General features: G+C 40.6%; 1 protein-coding gene across 1 annotated transcript in view; it reads left to right on the top strand.

Moving 5' to 3' along the window:
• The window catches only part of LOC119499245, a 39570-nt gene extending 24665 nt beyond the window's left edge, over window positions 1-14905 (top strand). The window contains exons 42-74 of the mRNA XM_037788512.1: window positions 1233-1338; window positions 1430-1522; window positions 1603-1666; window positions 1754-1852; window positions 1969-2072; window positions 2376-2514; window positions 2618-2736; window positions 2829-2978; window positions 3122-3292; window positions 3395-3704; window positions 3805-3872; window positions 4008-4213; window positions 4335-4458; window positions 5832-5968; window positions 6076-6331; window positions 6714-6956; window positions 7058-7234; window positions 7348-7493; window positions 7616-7706; window positions 7791-8180; window positions 8279-8405; window positions 8553-8671; window positions 8771-8967; window positions 9199-9382; window positions 9590-9755; window positions 9839-9963; window positions 10048-10356; window positions 10450-10653; window positions 10781-11077; window positions 11939-12043; window positions 12183-12278; window positions 12516-12650; window positions 14785-14905. Of these exons, the coding sequence (XP_037644440.1) occupies window positions 1233-1338; window positions 1430-1522; window positions 1603-1666; window positions 1754-1852; window positions 1969-2072; window positions 2376-2514; window positions 2618-2736; window positions 2829-2978; window positions 3122-3292; window positions 3395-3704; window positions 3805-3872; window positions 4008-4213; window positions 4335-4458; window positions 5832-5968; window positions 6076-6331; window positions 6714-6956; window positions 7058-7234; window positions 7348-7493; window positions 7616-7706; window positions 7791-8180; window positions 8279-8405; window positions 8553-8671; window positions 8771-8967; window positions 9199-9382; window positions 9590-9755; window positions 9839-9963; window positions 10048-10356; window positions 10450-10653; window positions 10781-11077; window positions 11939-12043; window positions 12183-12278; window positions 12516-12650; window positions 14785-14805 (5278 nt within the window). The 3' untranslated portion in view covers window positions 14806-14905. The remainder of the gene's footprint in view (window positions 1-1232; window positions 1339-1429; window positions 1523-1602; window positions 1667-1753; window positions 1853-1968; window positions 2073-2375; window positions 2515-2617; window positions 2737-2828; window positions 2979-3121; window positions 3293-3394; window positions 3705-3804; window positions 3873-4007; window positions 4214-4334; window positions 4459-5831; window positions 5969-6075; window positions 6332-6713; window positions 6957-7057; window positions 7235-7347; window positions 7494-7615; window positions 7707-7790; window positions 8181-8278; window positions 8406-8552; window positions 8672-8770; window positions 8968-9198; window positions 9383-9589; window positions 9756-9838; window positions 9964-10047; window positions 10357-10449; window positions 10654-10780; window positions 11078-11938; window positions 12044-12182; window positions 12279-12515; window positions 12651-14784) is intronic.
• Window positions 14906-21117: the final 6212 nt, after the last annotated feature.

Here is a 21117-nt window from a genome sequence, read left to right as displayed (position 1 = left end):
GTGGTATGTTATCAGTGAACAGTTGGACAGTGGTTCCCAAACTTTTTCACGTCAAGGAACCCCTAAACTGACTCAAATTAGACCCACATTTGATAAGATTCTGTCCCAGGGTCAGGGGTGAAAGTAGACTGAAGTTCATTCATGCCGGTACTACTAGGCTACCCCAACCTTCATCGCTTGATATTGTTCTCCTCCCACGACCAGCTTCATGCATTCCTGAACACACCATTCAACGCCTGTATGGTGTAGAAAGAAATTAGAAACACTTGACATCATGTCTATAAAAGGATTTATTTAAATGGTGAAAGTGCTGCAGAATAATTTGTAAATGTTGATACAACTTTTCAAGTTGGAGTTTTTTGTTCTGACTTAATTCAGGTGAATTTTACCAGTTAGGAACTCGTTAATTTCCGATTATTCCGGCGTCATATGAATGCAGTATAAATGCCCGATCTCGCAAAGTTAAGGAAGATGAAACAGCATTGCCACATGTGTCAACAAACCGAGCTGTGATTAGAGATATTTGATAAACCACGCAGTTGTACCGGCTGGGATACGTAGCCTGCAGTAGTGCACAGATGCCGTTTCCGTGGTTGCCGCGCATGGCGCCTGGCGTTTACTCGTGGAGCACTTGTTCGCAAGAGGAGCGCAGTCAGACCGCTTAGTTTCTTGTTGGAAATGCGATCGTGAGTGATGGGTTGTATGTGGGTTTTGGCAGGAAGCTGCTGTCCCCTCTTCTCTGTACTGCGTTCTAGCACTGAATCTTTTAGAGGTACCTGACCGTACCGTCTTACTTTCACCCCTGCCCAGGGTCCCATTTGAAATCCCCACTTTGGGAACCACTCGACTAGGAGACTTGAATATGAACACTAATGCTAAATTATAGATTGAATGGTAAGATACTAAATAGCTAAACAACACTGAATTCTTCAGGACAGTTTTAATGTGTGAACAAGCAAGATATCGACGCAGTCACTACTGTTATATTAGCTAGACAAAATACAAAACAATGACTTTTAAAAGGATGGTGATAGACTATATTGATTATGGATAGTAACAGTCATAGTGGCGGCTACAGAAAAGACACTTTTGGACAATTCTATGTAATCTACCGAAAAAGGTGTTTCAGTATTTACTGATGTTGAGTACTGAAAAACCTGACTAGTTGGAGATGATGTACTGTGTGTTGCCCATTTGTCAATTCATTAAAACAATTCAATTTGTGTCTTCAGTGGAGAATCTGGTGCCGGGAAAACTGTCAACACCAAGAGAGTCATCCAGTACTTTGCCAGTATTGCAGCTGCAGGCGGGAAGAAGGATGTGGGCTCTGAGAAAAAGGTTATAAATGCTGAAATTAACCTTTAACGGCATAATTTTCTTTAGCGTTGACCTGCTTTGAACACATTTTGTACTCTCTGTATTATTTTAGGGTACTCTGGAGGATCAAATCATCCAGGCTAACCCTGCTTTGGAGGCCTTCGGTAACGCCAAGACCATCAGGAATGACAACTCCTCCAGATTTGTAAGTTCCTGCCTGGAATGAAATCCCCCTTTGTGCCAATTCTATTTTAACATTTTTTTTCCATTGTCATAAAATTTTAGGGCAAATTCATCCGAATTCACTTTGCAGCCAGTGGAAAGCTGGCCTCAGCTGATATTGAGACATGTAAGCTGTCTTTCCTCGATACTTTTATCCGTTCATATGTTCACAATGATCTCCTTTCCCACCTACATAATGCAAATGTCTTTACAGATCTGCTGGAGAAGTCCCGTGTCACCTTTCAGCTCAAGGCTGAGAGAGATTACCACATCTTCTATCAGATTCTGTCTCAGAAGAAACCCGAGCTGCTCGGTAAATGAAAACAAACGGATCTTTGGGCCAGTAACAACTAGTTAAAGTTAATGTTGCTACAGTATATCCCTACTACAGTAGCATACACAATCTAACATTTCCGTTTTGCTTTTCAGAGATGTTGCTCATCACCAACAACCCCTATGACTACGCCTTCATCTCCCAAGGAGAGACGACTGTAGCCTCCATCAACGATTCTGAGGAGCTGATGGCCACTGATGTGAGTAATAAAAACTTGTTGAAACTTGACGTACCTTATAACCCCTGTGTCCCTAGCGGAAATGATGTGAATAGACTGGATCAGATTTGGACCATGGTTTAATGTGGGATCCTGGTGGCTCAGAGAGGACATACTATATGTTATCCCCCCGGATCTCTCCTGTCCCTCTGCTATATACCCTGATACAATGCAAAAAAGATAATGACATATCAAATATAATATCCCTCTTCTCATTCAGGGTGCCGAAACTATATATTACCTGCACAAATGTTGAGAAGTGATCATGTGCTCCTTCCTCCACAGAGTGCCTTCGACGTGCTGGGCTTCACTCAAGAAGAAAAGAACGGCATTTACAAGCTGACTGGTGCCATCATGCATCACGGCAACATGAAGTTCAAGTTGAAGCAGCGTGAAGAGCAGGCAGAGGCTGATGGCACTGAGGGTAAGAGAAGCTCTCTGGAGCCCTGAAACAAGATAATCGGGACATAAATCACGTCACGATTTAATGGGTAAATTGATTTTACATTTTACATGTATTTTCTCAGTTGCTGACAAAGTTTCATATCTGATGGGACTGAACTCCGCCGACCTCATCAAAGGTCTCTGTCACCCAAGAGTCAAAGTAGGAAACGAGTGGGTCACCAAGGGACAAAATGTCCAGCAGGTAAGAATGAAACTTGAATTTATTGTAAGGTGTCCCTTAAAGTACAATAGATGAAAGAAGCAACACACAACTAAAGGTTGGATTTTCTTTAGGTGTACTATTCTGTTGGTGCGCTGTCTAAATCAGTGTATGAGAAGATGTTTCTGTGGATGGTGATAAGAATCAACCAATCCCTGGACACCAAGCAGCCTCGCCAGTACTTCATTGGCGTACTGGACATTGCCGGGTTTGAGATCTTTGATGTGAGCTTCTTCTATTTTATGTTTATGTAATATGTATTATTCAGGCAAAATAATTTATTCAACACCATATTGTTCAATTTAAAATGCTGATAACAAAGATACGAGTATGAAAATGACTATACTTTTGTCGTGTTTCATTACAGTTCAACACCTTTGAGCAGCTGTGCATCAACTTCACCAATGAAAAGCTGCAACAGTTTTTCAACCACCACATGTTTGTGCTGGAGCAGGAAGAGTACAAGAAAGAGGGCATTGAATGGACTTTCATAGATTTTGGAATGGACTTGCAGGCCTGTATTGACCTGATTGAAAAGGTGAGAGACTGGATTATTACATGTTCAGACATACATAAAGATTGATTGAAAATATTGTTGATTTTTTTTTTTGTTAAACCACTCATATTTTTGTCTGTTCAGCCCATGGGTATCATGTCCATCCTTGAAGAGGAGTGCATGTTCCCCAAAGCATCTGATGCCACCTTTAAAGCAAAGCTCTATGACAACCATCTGGGGAAATCTGGTAACTTCCAGAAGCCCAGAATTGTCAAAGGAAGACCAGAGGCTCATTTTGCCCTGATGCATTATGCTGGAACTGTTGATTATAATATCAACAACTGGCTGGTGAAGAACAAAGATCCCCTGAATGAGACCGTTGTGGGACTCTACCAGAAGTCTAGTCTCAAGCTGTTATCTTTCCTCTTTGTAAATTACGCGGGATCAGATGCAGGTAGGAATTAACTGAATGTACTGCATTTGTCACAGTTAGAATAATTTAAGTCTGTGTCTGTTGATGCAATCTAATGACTTGTACACTGGTTTATTGGCAGATAGTGGAAAGGGCAAAGGAACCAAGAAGAAGGGTTCATCCTTCCAAACTGTGTCTGCCTTGCACAGGGTTAGTAAAAACACAAATATGTGGGAATGGCTACTTCATATGCAAACCAATGACTGAGACTTAATTTCACATTGATGTGTGTAACAATAATCACCTAAACGGGGTGTTAAACACAGGGTTTAATTACCTCCACAGGAGAACCTGCACAAGCTGATGACCAACTTGAGGTCTACTCACCCTCACTTTGTACGCTGCATCATCCCCAATGAGACCAAGACTCCCGGGGCCATGGAGAACCCTCTGGTGATGCACCAGCTGCGCTGCAACGGTGTGCTGGAAGGCATCAGGATCTGCAGAAAGGGCTTCCCCAACAGAATCCTCTATGGAGATTTCAAACAGAGGTATTATCTCTGCATTTTTTAAAAATAAACCCTATTCAGATTATTTAAAAAAAAAATTTTTTAGTCACATACTTCCAAAAGGAAATGTAAATATCCTCCAAAATATATATATTTTTTCCAGATATCGCATCCTGAATCCCGCTGCCATCCCTGAAGGTCAGTTCATTGACAGCAGGAAGGGAGCTGAGAAACTTCTTGGGGGTCTGGATATTGATCACAACCAATACCGGTTTGGACACACTAAGGTAATTAATAAAAGAGAAAAGTCAAAAGCACATCTGTTACAAATGTTTAATCTAGAAACAACTACAGAATTATGGTAAATGCAAAAAGTGGCAGAACAGTGGTACAAGTAGAAGAATAGAAATGAGGATCCTCAAGTCAGTAAACCAACTGAATAATGCCAGTTATATCTTCCATCCATTTACTTCCGCTTATCCGGGGCTGGGTCGTGGGGGCAGCAGGCTCAGTACAGTATTCCAGATGTCCCTCTCCCCAGCTATGTTTTCCAGCTCTTCCTGGGGGACCCCGAGGCGTTCCTAGGCCAGACGAGATATATAATCTCTTCAGCGGGTTCTGGGTCCTCCCGGGGTCTCTTACCAGTTGGATGTGCCCGGAAAACCTCCAAAGGGAGGCGTCCAGGAGGCATCCTGTTCAGATGCCCATACCACCTCAGCTGGCCCCTTTGGACGCGAAGGAACAGCGGCTCTAGTTCGAGCTCCTTCCAGATGTCTGAGCTCCTCACCCTCTCTCTGAGGCTGAGCCCAGCCAACCCACGAAGGCTGCTTGTATCCGCGATCTCATTCTTACGGTCACTTCCCAAAGCTCATGACCATAGGTGAGGGTTGGAATGTCGATGAACCGGTAAAACAAGAGCTTGGCCTTTCCGGCTCAGCTCCTTCTTCACGACAATGGTTCATTACAGCACCTGCATAACTGCTGACGCCGCACTGAACCGCCTGTCCATCTCCCGCTTCATTATACCCTCACTCATGAACAAGATCCCGAGATACTTAAACTCCCTCACTTGGGGCAGTGACTCACTCCCAACCCAGAGGGCGCAATCCACCGTTTTCCGGCAGAGAACCTTGGCCTCAGACTTGGAGGTACTGACTCTCATCCCAGCCGCTTCACACACGGCTGCAAACCGCCTAAGTGCGTAGTGAAGGTCACGGTCGGATGGAGCCAAAAGAACCGCATCATCTGCAAAGAGCAGAGACGTGATTCTGAGATCCTAAAACCGGACACTCCCCTCTCCCCGGCTAAACCTTAAGATCCTGCCCATGAACATCACAAACATGATTGATGACAAGGGACAACCCTGACGGAGGCCAACACCCACTGGAAACGTATTTGACTTTGTGCCTAGAATATGGACACAGCCAGTGTCCGTATACTCTGTTACAGCAAATTAATATTTGCCACCATATGCTACTGGTAACACCAGACCAAATAGGCCTGTAGCTACAAAATCCACAAGTGTGGATTCAAGAAGGGTTCATTTAAGTTCAACTTTTTATTTCTAAGAGGAGCAAAGTTATGCAGTCTTGCTTTAAAGCTACAATGTCCTAAGGCGCGAGCCCTTGTAACATCTGGTGATATTTACATGCTCTTAAAGGTGTTCTTCAAGGCTGGTCTTCTTGGGACACTGGAGGAGATGAGGGATGACCGTTTATCCCTCATCATCACTGGAATCCAGTCAAGAGCAAGAGGACTACTGGCAAGATTGGAATTCAGCAAGATTGTTGACAGGAGGTCAGAGAAATCAGAAAATTACAATGAACTAAAACCAAGTCTATGACTATTCATGAGGATTTTGTTTTGTGTAAGTGGTAGTAATAACTTTGGTCGATCTTTGACAGAGATGCACTATTGGTGATCCAGTGGAACATCCGTGCCTTCATGGGGGTCAAGAATTGGCCCTGGATGAAGCTGTTCTTCAAGATCAAACCTCTGTTGAGATCTGCTGAGGCAGAAAAGGAGATGGCCAACATGAAGGAAGAATTCCTGAAGCTGAAGGAGGCTTACGCAAAATCTGAAGCTCGTAGAAAGGAACTAGAGGAGAAAATGGTTACTCTTCTTCAAGAGAAGAACGACCTGCAGCTCCATGTCCAGGCTGTGAGTCTAATGACAGCATTCTTAATATTTTGATGTCAAAATGGTAACATAACCATACAGTATATGCAACACGTTCTCATTCCCAACTAGTCAATACGGACACTTGGTCAGGACCCCTTGGCCTTACTTTTTAATGCACTGCAATGCATTTTTCAACATGAAAGGTAGTCCGATTCAACAAGTGGTTAACATTAAGTTACAAACGTAAGTTAAGTATGTTTTGTTACTATTTGGTTAAGTTGGTACTTACCCAAATAAGTTAAAATAAGTTGACTTTAAGTTTCATTTGACGAGTTGGAAGTTAGAATGGGTTTTAACTAATTATGTATATTACAACTTACCGTATGTTAAAATTATCAAATTAATGACCGTTTGAATTTAGGAGCAAGATAATCTTCTAGATGCTGAGGAAAGATGTGAGGGGCTGATCAAAAACAAAATTCAGATGGAAGCGAAAGCCAAAGAGCTGACTGAGAGACTGGAGGATGAGGAGGAGATGAATGCTGAACTGACTGCTAAGAAGAGGAAGTTGGAGGATGAGTGCTCTGAGCTGAAGAAAGACATCGATGACTTAGAGTTAACTCTGGCTAAAGTGGAGAAAGAGAAGCATGCCACTGAGAACAAGGTATGACTATGACTCAGATATTTTTATTTCTCTTAATATTAAGTGCATGAAAAAGTAGCATATTTCTAACCTGTACCCTTTACGTATCACTAATTTCCCAGGTGAAGAACCTGGTTGAAGAGATGGCTGCTTTGGACGATATCATTGCCAAGTTGACCAAGGAAAAGAAAGCCTTACAGGAAGCTCACCAGCAAACACTGGATGATCTGCAGAGTGAAGAAGACAAAGTCAACTCTCTGACCAAGGCCAAGGCTAAGCTGGAGCAGCAAGTGGATGATGTAAGAATTCTACTAAGTATTATTGTCGCAACCTTAGCCTAAAGTGTATGGTAAGGTATGCTCCTTGCATATTGGGGGAAAATAGTTTGACCTTCTGTAATGATATTGTCCAGCTTGAAGGTTCTCTGGAACAAGAGAAGAAGATTCGGATGGATCTTGAGAGAGCTAAGAGGAAACTAGAGGGAGACTTGAAATTAACCCAGGAGAGCCTAATGGACCTGGAGAACGACAAGCAGCAACTTGAAGAGCATCTGAAAAAGTAATATGAATATTCTTCTGTGTACAGTCTGTCTGTATCTCATACAACACCCAAAAGATGTACAGATACAGGCAGAAGAGATGTCCAGTGGTTCTAATTCTAACTACTGTATTTCCCCACAGGAAAGATTTTGAAGTCAGTCAGCTCAACAGTAAAATAGAAGATGAGCAGGCCATAACAATTCAGCTTCAAAAGAAACTGAAGGAGCTCCAGGTAACGGACGGCTAATGCGTAATGGTTAAAAATTCAGAAAACACTCTATAGTAAGTAGCGACTAAATAATTCTGCCTTTTACAGGCCCGCATTGAAGAGCTGGAGGAAGAGCTGGAGGCCGAGCGAGCTGCCCGAGCCAAGGTGGAGAAGCAGAGAGCAGACTTGGCCAGAGAGCTGGAGGAGATCAGCGAGAGGCTGGAGGAGGCTGGTGGAGCAACATCCGCCCAGATTGAGATGAACAAGAAGAGGGAGGCCGAGTTCCAGAAACTCCGCAGAGACCTCGAAGAGGCCACTCTGCAGCATGAAGCCACCGCTGCCACACTCAGGAAGAAACAAGCCGACAGTGTAGCTGATCTGGGAGAGCAGATCGACAACCTGCAGAGAGTCAAGGCTAAACTGGAGAAGGAGAAGAGTGAGCTCAGACTGGAGCTGGACGATGTGGTCTCCAATATGGAACATATTGTGAAGACGAAGGTTGGCTATACTGATGATACTATATGCTTGCTAATGTTGACATTGCATAGATATTTGTGGTATAATGGGAATATTCAAAATGTTTATTTTAAATCTAGACAAATCTAGAGAAGACGTGCAGGACTCTGGAAGATCAGATGAATGAATACAAGACCAAATCTGAAGAGGCTCAACGCTGCATCAACGACTTCAATATGCAAAAAGCAAGACTTCAAACAGAAAATGGTATATATTTTTTGCTTTATTACAAACTGATATCTACTTGATGTATTTGATTGCTAACCAGGCAAAATATCTTTAAAATGTTAACTTCTTGGTGATACAAGCTTTATTGGGACACTGACAATACAATTCTGCATTTGCCAATACAAGGTGAGCTCACAAGGCAGCTGGAGGAGAAGGAGTCTCTGGTGTCTCAATTGACGAGAGGAAAAATGTCCTACACGCAACAGGTTGAAGACCTAAAGCGACAACTGGAAGAGGAGACCAAGGTGGAATGAAGTTTCAGCGCACAGTGACATCACTGGACAGTAATTTCTAACTCGAGTGCATTACAGTGTTACTCATTCATATGATTTTCGTTTCGACAGGCAAAGAGTGCTCTGGCTCATGCAGTGCAGTCTGCTCGCCATGACTGTGACCTGCTCAGGGAGCAGTATGAGGAGGAGCAGGAGGCCAAGGCTGAATTGCAGCGCGGCATGTCCAAGGCCAACACCGAGGTGGCTCAGTGGAGAACGAAGTACGAAACGGATGCCATCCAGAGAACCGAGGAACTGGAGGAGGCAAAGTAAGACAGTTTGAGATCCAAAATTCATGATTTGATATACAATTCCTAAAAGAGACATTTTTACTTTGTCTAGCAGATCAGCTTTTTGTTTGTGTTATGTTCCTGCTAAAATGTAAGACGAACAAAAAGTTTGTCTGTTAGATGACCCAGCAGCCAGTCATATTAGTTGACTTTATTGGAATTTATCCAACAAGCACACAATTCAATGATTCGAATGATTGATTTCTAAAGGAAAAAGCTGGCCCAGCGTCTGCAGGACGCTGAGGAGACCGTTGAAGCAGTGAATGCTAAATGTTCATCTCTGGAGAAGACCAAACACAGGCTGCAGAATGAGATTGAAGATCTCATGGTGGATGTGGAGAGGTCTAATGCTGCTGCTGCCGCTCTGGACAAGAAGCAAAGAAACTTTGACAAGGTGAAATGTTACTAAGTATTTGTGAGCAACAAAAAACATTAATTGGCGATGCAGCCTCTGAACCGTTGTACCAGCAACAAAAATCGAGTGCTGTTTTCAATAATGGGAGAAATTGTTTCATACAAGGCGAACTCCCCAAGCCTGTAGTCTTTTCTCCATTCATCTGGCACATATACACTTATTGCTGGTCTTTTCTATCCACTGTAGGTCCTGTCTGAGTGGAAGCAGAAGTACGAAGAGTCTCAGTGTGAGCTGGAGAGCTCCCAAAAGGAGGCCAGGGCTCTGAGCACTGAGCTCTTCAAACTGAAGAACTCTTATGAGGAGTCTCTGGATCATCTGGAGACCATGAAGAGAGAGAACAAGAACTTACAGGGTAAGATCTACCGCCAGGGTTTGTGTCCAAGTTTCTGCAGACATACTAAAGCCATCTTAATCACACTGCTTGACAATCCACAGAGGAGATTTCTGACCTCACTGAGCAACTTGGTGAGAGCGGAAAGAGCATCCATGAACTGGAGAAATTACGGAAACAACTGGAACAGGAGAAAAGTGAGATCCAGTCTGCTCTTGAGGAAGCTGAGGTACAGGCCCCTGTGAATGAAGCATTTTAGAGTAAAACTGTCTGCTGTCTGTTATGTATAACTCTCTACCCCTCTGTCCACCAGGCCTCCCTGGAGCATGAAGAGGGTAAGATTCTAAGAGCCCAGCTGGAGTTCAATCAAATTAAAGCCGATATTGAACGCAAGCTAGCTGAGAAAGATGAGGAGATGGAGCAGTCCAAGAGGAACCTGCAGAGGACGATTGACACCCTGCAGAGCTCTCTTGAGGCCGAGTGTCGCAGCAGGAATGAGGCTCTCCGTTTGAAGAAGAAGATGGAGGGAGACCTCAATGAGATGGAGATCCAGCTAAGCCAGGCCAACAGGCAGGCAGCGGAGGCTCAGAAACAACTCAAGGCTGTTCATGCACATCTGAAGGTAAACTAGAAAAAGAAAAGGCTTACTTTCTTATGATCTTTCAAATTCAAACTCATTCTAAACTTTAATGAGGTTTGATATTATCCCATTAAGGATTGCCAAATTCAGCTGGATGAGTCTGTTCGGGCCAATGATGATCTTAAAGAGAACATGGCCATCGTTGAGAGACGCAACAACCTGCTTCAGGCCGAACTGGAAGAACTCAGGGCTGCTCTGGAGCAAACTGAGAGAAGTCGCAGACTTGCTGAGCAAGAGCTGCTGGACGTTAGTGAAAGGGTGCAGCTACTGCACTCACAGGTGAGACCTAATCATTTATTGCAACAACCACGGATGACTGACTGATTTTCTTGGACATTATAAAGAAATCGAAAGCATTGCTATTTCTAAGTGCAGTAACATTTTCTCAACTCTCAAAAATATATAGAACACTGGCCTGATAAACCAGAAGAAGAAACTTGAGATTGACGCTTCCCAGCTTCAAACCGAAGTGGAGGAAGCAGTGCAGGAGTGCAGAAATGCTGAAGAGAAGGCCAAGAAGGCCATTACTGATGCCGCCATGATGGCAGAGGAGCTGAAGAAAGAGCAGGACACCAGCGCTCACCTGGAGCGTATGAAGAAGAACATGGAGCAAACCATCAAAGACCTGCAGCACCGTCTGGATGAAGCTGAACAGATCGCCTTGAAGGGGGGCAAGAAGCAGGTGCAGAAGCTCGAGGCCAGGGTAAGAGAAATTTGCCAATATACAAACATCACAAACAAGTACAATTGTGGGGCCAACACAGGCAGCAGCCTCTGGGTCTGAAAAGTGAAACCAATGCTGAAGTGTCTTAAACTTGCATTCTTTCTAATGGCCAGCAGGGGGCGACTCCTCTGGTTGCAAAAAAAGGATTGATTTATTACCTCAGTAAACATTGTAAACATGAGTTTATGGTCTCAATCGCTAGTTTCAAGTTTTCTTCAATACAGCATGAGGTTCAGTAAATTATGGTCCCATTTAGAGTCAAGTAGACCATTTTTCATAGACCATATTCAGTGTTTGGTTGTACTTAGCTCCACCCTCTCGTGTCGCATCTGGTTGCAAAAAAAAACAAGATGGCCACTGCCAGAAACCAAGATGGCGACGGCCAAAATGCCAAACTCAAGGCTTCAAAACTGCAGTCCCCAAACCAATGGGTGACGTCACGATGACTACGTCCACTTCTTATATACAGTCTATTGACCGACATTAATTTCATATTTATAAAGCTGTAGTTTCACATTTTGAACTCCAAAGCAAGCGGACAACATGATTATCCCATCAATCTTTCAAATCCTGAGGAAAATGTACATGTCTTTAAGTTTGCTTCCTTCAGCAGGAAGTCGCTAAGTTTGTCTTTCTGCCGTTTGATTATGGGCAGGTAGTGTACAGTGGGTTTATCAGAGCTTTGAGACTGTACCATGCCATAAAAAAAGCTCAGAGAGCCAGAGTTTGGCTGATAATTCTCTTGGAGATAAATGTTAAAATATATTGATTAATGCAGCTTTGAGCTTAGCTCCTTGTGGACTAGCGGATTTCCAACAAACCATTTTCTGTTGTTTTCAGGTGAGGGAGCTGGAGAATGAGGTGGAGTTGGAGCAGAAGAAGAGCAGCGAAGCAGTGAAGGGAATCCGTAAATATGAGAGACGTATCAAAGAGCTCACATACCAGGTGATTTGTTGTTGTATTGCCTATTACCATAACCATGTATACTATATATTTTTGTAGTCAAAATTAAGATGCTAATTGAAGAGAATACTCCCTACAGTATCAAACTTCAGTCTTTTTCCTATTCCCTTGATTTATACAGACTGAGGAAGACCGCAAGAATATGGTGCGTCTGCAGGACCTGGTCGACAAACTGCAGCTGAAAGTCAAAGCCTATAAGAGATCTTCTGAGGAGTCTGTAAGTGTGGGCTGTGAAAAGTTGTTTCTCATTTGTGCTTTGTGCTCACAATCTATATGTTGTTTCTTTTTTGATTAAAATTTAAGTCCTTTTGCAAAATGTAAATTGAATCTTAAAAAATACTTTTTAAAGCAGCAGTAGGCAGAATATTTTTGGCATCATTGCCCCCCCCAGGTTCATTGCCTCTTTTAGTAATATAAAATATTGTGGCCTGTGTTGTTTTGGTGAATCCTGTAGGAAGAGCAGGCCAACACACATCTGGGCAAGTTCCGTAAACTGCAGCACGAGCTGGACGAGGCCGAAGAACGAGCCGACATCGCCGAGTCTCAGGTCAACAAGCTGCGTGCCAAGAGCCGTGATGTGGGCTCAAAGGTAAGGAGCTTCTCTACACTTCATGTACTTCCCTATATTGCACACTAATGTAATCCATTTATGCGGTTTTATTTGTAATGCAAAATTATAGAAATATTCATAATTTTTACTAGAATTAAAACAAATCAGACCAGTCTTTGTATTGATAGATTTTATTTTCATTTGTTTAATAGATCTGGTAAATTGTATTAGTGAAATTTAATAGGTTAGTGGTCATTTTTGTCACACGGAAGGCACCATGACAATTTAAATGATGACAATAAATAGAAAAAGATTACAATTGTTAGTATTTTCTCAAATATTTTCCTGGTCATTTTATGTTGTTATTAGTGAGTTGACAGTAAAGATATGACAGAAAATGGAGGGTAGAAAGAGAGATGGGGAACAACATATCAACAAAGGTCTACGGTTAGCTCCTTAACTTCTAGTTCACCACTAAATTAATATTCTTTCCATTAATAAATCCATCAGACTGATTTTTTTTTGTGAATGCAGAGACATCAATAAACATTCAACCAATCAAATGGATGTAAACTAAATAATATATATAGTTATAAAGTAATAAGTAAGGACACCAAACAATTTATGTTCCCACCTGCGGACAGTTCCTACTGTATTATTAGCCCAGTGAGTGGAACATGTTAATGTTGTGGCTCTGTTGGTATACTTACCCACATTTCTTTTAACCTTCTATTTTAAAAAGATTTTAAATGTCTTAAAAAAAAGACTACATGATTCCCACAGACTTGGAATCACAGTTTTCCGCGTTAAAAAAAGAACAATCACAAAATAAAACATCCTATTTTTCCTCTGAATAGATTTAAATTTAGATTCATCTAATCCTACGAATTCAACATTAATTTTCAAGCATTTGAAATGAATTGTGTCCAAGCCAATATAACATACTACAGTAAAGGAATGCTGACGGTAAAATAAACAGAGGTGGAATTAAACTTAAGTTCTGTACTTAACTACTAATTACTAAGTACTTGTACTTTATTTGAGTATTTAAATTGTAACCAACTTTAAACTTCTACTCCACTACGAGAATGAAGTGTTCCTTTATGTGAAAATTCTCCTTCTTCTTAAGCTAAATAAACTCTTTAGAAAGCCTCTGTGTGGTTCTCACAGGACAGCGACGCTACAAATATATGATGATTTTATAGAATATGATGCATTGCTGTAAATGAAACTACCCAACAGTATATAAAGGAGTTCAAACTAGCACAACCGTAAACATCTACATCAGTAAAATGCAACATTCACTTTAAAGGTACAGTGTGTAGGATTTGGCAACATCTAGTGCTGTGGTTGCAGATTGCAACCAACTGAGTACCCCTTCGCTCACTCCTCCCTTTCCAAGACTGCGGTAACGTGAGTGCAAAACCGTGGTACCGCCGTTTGCCTCGATCAGAGGCCATCTTTACCGTAATAACACTACTTTAGGAACAACGGAAGTCAGACGGCGGTTACCGCAGTTTCACAAGCGCGTCGTAGAACGACGGTGGCCTTCAGGTAACGCAAAACATGACAGGCCCTCTCTAGAGCCAGTGTCTGGTTTGTCCGTTCTGGGCTACTGTAGAAACCCCTCGGAGCAACATGGCGGACTAAGTGAAAAAGGACCCGCTCCCTACGTAGATATGAAGGGCTCATTCTGAGCTAACGAAAACACAACGATTCTTATTTTCAAGTGATTATACACTAATGAAAACATAGTTATGAATATCAAAATCCATTTCTGCTCATAGATTCCCACGAAATGTTACACACTGTTCCTTTAATGCAGTAGTAATATGAATCCAGAAAAATTATATATTAGTAAAACACTGACATTTTACTGCACAATGAGTATTTTAAATACATTTTGCTGATAATACTTTTATGGTTTTAAATGCAGGATTTGTAGTGGAGTATTTTAACACTGTGGTAACCTATTAGTACTTTTACTTAAGTAAAAGATCTGAGTACTTCTTCCACCACTGAAACTAAACCATGTTCATGTAGAATTACTGTCAGAATCACTAACTTGTAAAATCTTTAGCCAAGTTGCCTTTGGTAACACTTGTTGAGTCTCGTTGTTGTCGTCGTCACTAATCCGTCTCTTTGTCTACTCTCTTATCATTCTTCATCACAGAAAGGGCTAGATGAGGAGTGAAACTCACAGACGGCCACCTAAGACCTTTGGGATCTCCTGTGATGTGTAGTCCCCCTTTGTCTGCAACGTAACTCTGTAGAATAAAGAAATGTGCATTCAAGTTAACGTGTATAGTCCTCATTCATTTCAATTCTCCACATTAACCTGAAGAGGCTGGGGGGACAGTAGGGCAGAGACCTGTCATATAATATGCATGTTAAATTCACCAGCTTTCACTTTATCGCCAATGACAACCAAATGAGTTTCAGTAGATGAAGACAGCAGAAGAAACTGAGAACTGTGCAACCAATCGATACATTACACAAAACTAATTTGTTCACTTCACTTTCTATGGAGGGTCACAAATAGAGAAGGGTTGCTAATGTTAGGTTGGTCCACTCCTGCCACCTTGTGCTGCCACTCTGAACTGTCCTCTACTGATTTTCTATTGTTGCAGATGTTTTTAACAATCTGACAAACGGATTTGTTTTCACTGTTTTCACTGATGCCAAAATAGTTTCATACACTTGTAGTATTTTTGAAGTATTTTGTAATTTTTCCAGTGTTGTCCCTACCTAGATAAATTATGTCTAGGTAGGAATTTATGACGATATCAGGTTGACAATATATAGTAACAATATTAAAATATTGTATGTAAGTTATTAAAAGTCTTTTCCTGACCACAGCAATAAAAAGGTAAATATATAAATCTGTAAATAGACTGGAAAAAGAAAAGAGCTGCTAGCCCTCAAGGAAATCAGTGGTGCATAGCTCATGATGGTCCCAATGTCATTGTCTTTGTCCATAATAAACCTAGGAGAAACACAGATTGTAATTGTAATTCTATGGCTAATTAAATATTCATTTTAAAGTTCTGTTCTCTTTGGCGCCACCTACGGCGACAAGCGGTAATTGCAGGTGTTGTTTTGTATCTCACTTCCCTGAGACTTCCAAACAGAGTATGAAATAACTGTCTGTGAACTTCAAGTCCAACATTTGGTGACATTCTGATCATTATTTCCAGAGTGAAAAGGCAGACGCTGTCCCTTCTTCATTATTTTCAGTTTTGGAGAGGATCCAAGCATCAACCAAATGAACTCTTTTTGCAGTAAAATTGTTTATACAACCATCCACTTCAAAAACTACACATATTAAAGTTATGAAAAAACATGGTTGTGCCGTGTTCTACTTTGAGTATCTCAAAAACTAAACCCTTTTTTGGGGATTTTTTTCCTCTACTAACTGCACTGCGAACAAATTGAACCATCTCACCCGATTCTTTCTTGTCCAAATTCTAAGTATTGAAAGTGATATTATAAACACAAAGAGCATTTGTGCATTGGTTAAATATCTGAGTGATAAAGTTAACTCTGTTGTCAACGTCTCTGTAGCAGTTTAGTTTTTTACAAGTTGGGGTTGCTAGCCCCAAGCCTAACCTTCCACCCTTTCTGGCTTCTGATGTGTTTTGGAGTTGGTTTGTTAGTCCTCTCCCCTAACTTATTGTCTTCCAGGTAATGGATTACAGTCTCATACCACGTGAGGCCAGACAGGCTTTGGGTCGTGTACAAGCTGTCTCGGCACGTCAAGCCCAACCAACTCCTGCTGTGTAGTGAAAGCTGCAACTAAGGCGAGCATTTAATACCAGCAGCACGAGACAGCTTTACACCTTTAGATGTAGTATTGTTTTTCATGAATGTAATATTTATGAGTGGAGCACAAATAGCCTTTCAAACCAGAAGACAACAGTTTTGGAATCTCTATAGAGAGATGTGGAAATGACATCACAGAAAAATGTCTAAAGATGCTGTTTATCTGTAGATAAAATAGACTTCCTCTGGCATTTTAGATGTTCAATGTCATTCATTTTAAGCACCTATAACTACAGGTCTGTTACCTGTATATACTGTATACCTGTATTATATCTCTGCTTGCTTGTATTAGATTAGACAATACTTTAACAGTGATAACTGTGAGGAGAGGTTTTGGCATAACACCAAATATAGAAGATAATTCACTGACGTTGTTCTAGTCAATTCCAATGGGTGATTATTTACTATTATCAAATTTCAGCAGACTTTCATTTACGTGATATACTGTAATCTTCTCAAATTAATGTTCTGGTTTTACACATATCAAGAGTTTGGTCTCGTGTAAAGTCTAACAGTGGAACGTACTGAAATTCATTGATTTGAACATTAATCCAATGAACATTTGCCACATCATATTGATATATAGATCAATATTGAAAAAAAAAAATCCATTTTATTAATGCTATAATAATTGCAAACAACATGCAATAAAACAATGTAAGGTAACAATTCATTTTACATGTCTGAAAATTTCATGGTAATTAGGTGATAATTAGCAAGTAACCTGTTTGAAATGTCTTTGGAATTGCTGCCAAATTACCTCAAAATTTATCAAAAATGACTTTATTATGAACATGATTTAATAATTATATACTAAAATAGCATATAATGGTTAAAATAGGGCCCTTAGTCTTGAGAAAAATCTGACCATTGTGTGACTTATTGTCTACACAAATGTAACCTGGTAGCTAATGTCATGATTCAGGGAGTTTATTAAAAGAAATATCAAATAAGTTATCTGCAAATTATTATCTGTTTATCAGCAGACATGGAAAAAAAGCATATCAATTAATGTTGTATTCTTTTCCTGGAAATGTATTAAAGAAATTACCAGTTATTGGGAAATAGCGGAATGTATTATTAAATAATGTTTATAATAAAGTGATTTTTGATAATTTTTCAGGTAAATATTGGGGTAATTTGGCAGTAATTCCAAAGAAATTACTTGCTAATTATCACCTAATTACTATGAAATTTGCGGACCTGTAAAATGAAGTGTTATCATGCAATCATCATAACCAAAACTGTTTTATAAAGTGAAACAGAATTTGTAAATTAATATAATTATATAACTTAATAAAATACATTATGAATGAATAAAAAGCTGAAATTAAAATGCAGTATCTAATTACAATAAACTGAATTTAATCAGCATTGTTTACACTGAATCTACCTTTCAACTGAATCTATGACGGGCTTACTGTACAACATTCTCCTGCAGCAGCACGAAGGAGGGTATGAAGTTATTACACCGGCAGCGTGTTCCAAGTGAAGGGTGGAGATCAGCTTTTTTGTCCAACACAGCATGCTGACCTCGATCTTGCATGGCCCTGTCCTTGAGGTTTTAGATATCTGTGGAGAGATTAAAAGATAAGGAATAAATTGCGTTGTGTTATTCTTTGTCATCCACATGCTAATACTAACAACAACTTCGTAAGCCACGGCTTCATTTATTTTCCTTCCGACCCTCTGAGACTTAACCTTTTAACGTCATTACCTTTGAGCCACAGTTCTGGCTCCGCTGTGTCAACTGCTTAACATGTAGAACTGTGGTGTTTAGAAATACTTTAGGATTAATTAGCAGACAACAGCAGCGATAACATATCAAGGTGACACCATTTGTTCTTTCCATTTTTCCTGCCAACAGTTGGCATTACCTTAGAGGATTCTGGTTGCAACAAGCTGTGCCCAAACAACGAGAAGGGGGGATGAAAGCCAGGGAGGGGGACGCAAGACAGACGAAGATTTCCGGAGGGATTTGGACAGCTGAGAATGAGAATGAGTCCAACAATGTGAAAGCAAATTCGGATCAACTCTCGCAGGGGTCCATTGGACATTTGCTCCTAGCATCCTTCTATATATCATTCTATGATATATGAGTTAATAGAGGAGAAGGGAGAAAGGGGTAGGGAAATATAAGTTTTACTTCTACCTACTCCTTTTCGGAGTCTATTACTCTTGTTTTGTTTGTTATTATTTTGTATCTGTTTTTATTTATTTTCATGTTTGAAATAAAGTCTTTCATTCATCCTAAGAGGTGAGAGTGGACAGATGGCTGCAGTCCATGAAGATGAAAATCAACAACATCGATATTTTTCTCTTTGAAGCAGCGTTCACTTAAAGCCCCCCTCCAGTGTATTTTGACATTTCTATGATATTTCATATTTATTTGAGTCATTTTCTGCCACAAAAATCTGACAAATAACTTTTTTTTGTGATCAAAGTGAAAAAAGAAGGTTGTTGGTAAAATGGGAATATGATGTATGACTATAGTGAGCAGCAAACCGATAAATCAGTTTATCTGTCAGTTTGTCTTCTAGTTAGTTAGCTAGTTAGGCGTAGTTAGCTAGCCCAACATGTAGCATTAGCTACCTGAGGGGTTTCATTTTATTTTTTAGTTTCCTCCACTTAGTTTAGTGTGTTTATTTTCACAATGGCATTTGTGGGCCGAGAACGGGTGCAATCAACGTAGTGGATTACACAAAATAACACACTGACAGAAAAGTCCCGTTAGAGAAATAAACAGTGCAGCCCGGTGTGGTGTCGGTGCTGGAAAAACTGTCTGGAAGGGGGGCTTTAAATGTGTTTTTGGTTGATGTTCCACAAAAGTAGACTGAGTAGGAAGTCAGAAGGAAATCAATTCGTACATACCGCATGGATTCAAACATCAAATAATTACGTTCCATAATGGAATAAAAATGAACCCCGTATGAAACTTGTGGTGTAGAATAAGGGGGCTGGTTTCTAGGTGTATTGTCAGTGCCATGCACCTGTTACCCCTCATCCATCATGATATTAGAGACAGCACTTCAGCTATATCGCCGCGCTCAATCAGAGAGAAAAAATCCAGACAAGAATTTCACAGGGTTATCTTTGTCCTCAAGGCCTCAAGGAAAGGGAACAATGCCATGACGACACCGCGGGACAAAGGGTGTCGACCTAGCCGAGCAGAACCTGTGATGAGTGATGATTTAATGTCCCCCCGACCTTATACAGTAGCTCTCAGTCTACAACAACAGCTGTGACACTGGAAAATAATCACTGGAAAAGAATCACTGGAAAAGAAAGTGTATCCTGTTGTTTTATTTTTTGTCTTCACATGTAAATGTGAATTTAAATGGATTGTTTGAAACCACAATCAAGTTTTTTCTAGTTTTTCAGTTCTAGTTATCAAAAAGTTTCAGCTGCTAGGTAACAAAAACAGATTATACACACAGGATCATCTTACCCAAATCAAAATATACTGTATGACCATAACAGGGTAATGTTATGAGTGTTATGAATACCAAATAAAAGTAGAAGAAAGCTAAATATAGGAACTATGAAATCCCACTCAACAGATCTAATTGAATCAAGGCAGTAGCTCGTGATAAATCAACCTGTTATGATTTAATCCGGATAAAATAAGAGTCACTTGATATCAAGCCTGTCCCTGATCCCCACCTCTTCCCCTCCCCTTTCTTTGTACCATGTATTGTCCTCGCCTTGTTGGTCAAAAGGTGAAAGCAACAAATAGCAGCAGTATATCCCGCCCAATTGGGAGAACTCGTTTTTTTATATGCAGCCTTTCTCCGAAAATTCATCCCATATTTGGTGGATAAACAACCTTTATTAAAGGAGGGAGGGCAGCTGTCAGCTACGGGGGCTCATCACTTCACTTGATTAAAGGGTGAGAGTCAAAAGGTAAGGAAAAACATTTATATATCAGTGGTATTGGATAGGAAATATACTTGTGTAAAGCTTTAGCAATACTTCATATCATGTTCTTTGCCGGTGGTAACACATGGTGATGGTGTGGTAGCTGTAATGGAATCATGTTTTACTTTGTTATCTGGTTTGAATAGCAACTCCCTGACTGACCCGGCTCTCTTTCGAACACCAACCAACCCTTGGTAAAAGCAACTTTTGATTCTATGTTAAGATAATTTAATTATGACTCAACTTCAGTCAGGACTTACAGTACATTTCGTTTGTTTACGTACAGTTATTGAAATGTAATTGACACATAATTAAGATAGGGTTGGGCGATGTCTGCTGAATTGGCAAAAGATGATGTCCACAGTGGAACATCTTAGGCGCTACTCCAAGAAATGTACTAGAATTTTTACAGATTGAACTGTGATGATGTGCCCAAATTCAAATTAATATTCTCATGTCTGTCTGTATAGGCCCTTCTTTTGACCGAGTGCTGAGGACTGGGGCTGTGCGAGTCATCCAAATTGATCAAATCATATGGGCACAAAACCCAATACAGGAGCTATATATAGGATGTCTGTCATCTTATCGATCGTGACGTTCTTTAGCCGATGAGTGTGTTCCATAGTCTAAAAATAAGTGCGCTCTCTCTCTCTCTCACACACACACACTCCCTCTCTCTGTCTTTCTTTCTCTCGGGGGAAAGATGTTCAGAGACAATACGCAATCACAACTATCCAAACCAGTGACAACTGTTTTGGGATATTTA

The sequence above is a fragment of the Sebastes umbrosus genome, chromosome 12, assembly GCF_015220745.1.
Source record: "Sebastes umbrosus isolate fSebUmb1 chromosome 12, fSebUmb1.pri, whole genome shotgun sequence".
Taxonomy (NCBI): Eukaryota; Metazoa; Chordata; class Actinopteri; order Perciformes; family Sebastidae; genus Sebastes; species Sebastes umbrosus.
The sequence above is the reverse complement of the archived record's forward strand: the minus strand, read 5'-3'. Positions and strand labels throughout refer to the sequence as shown.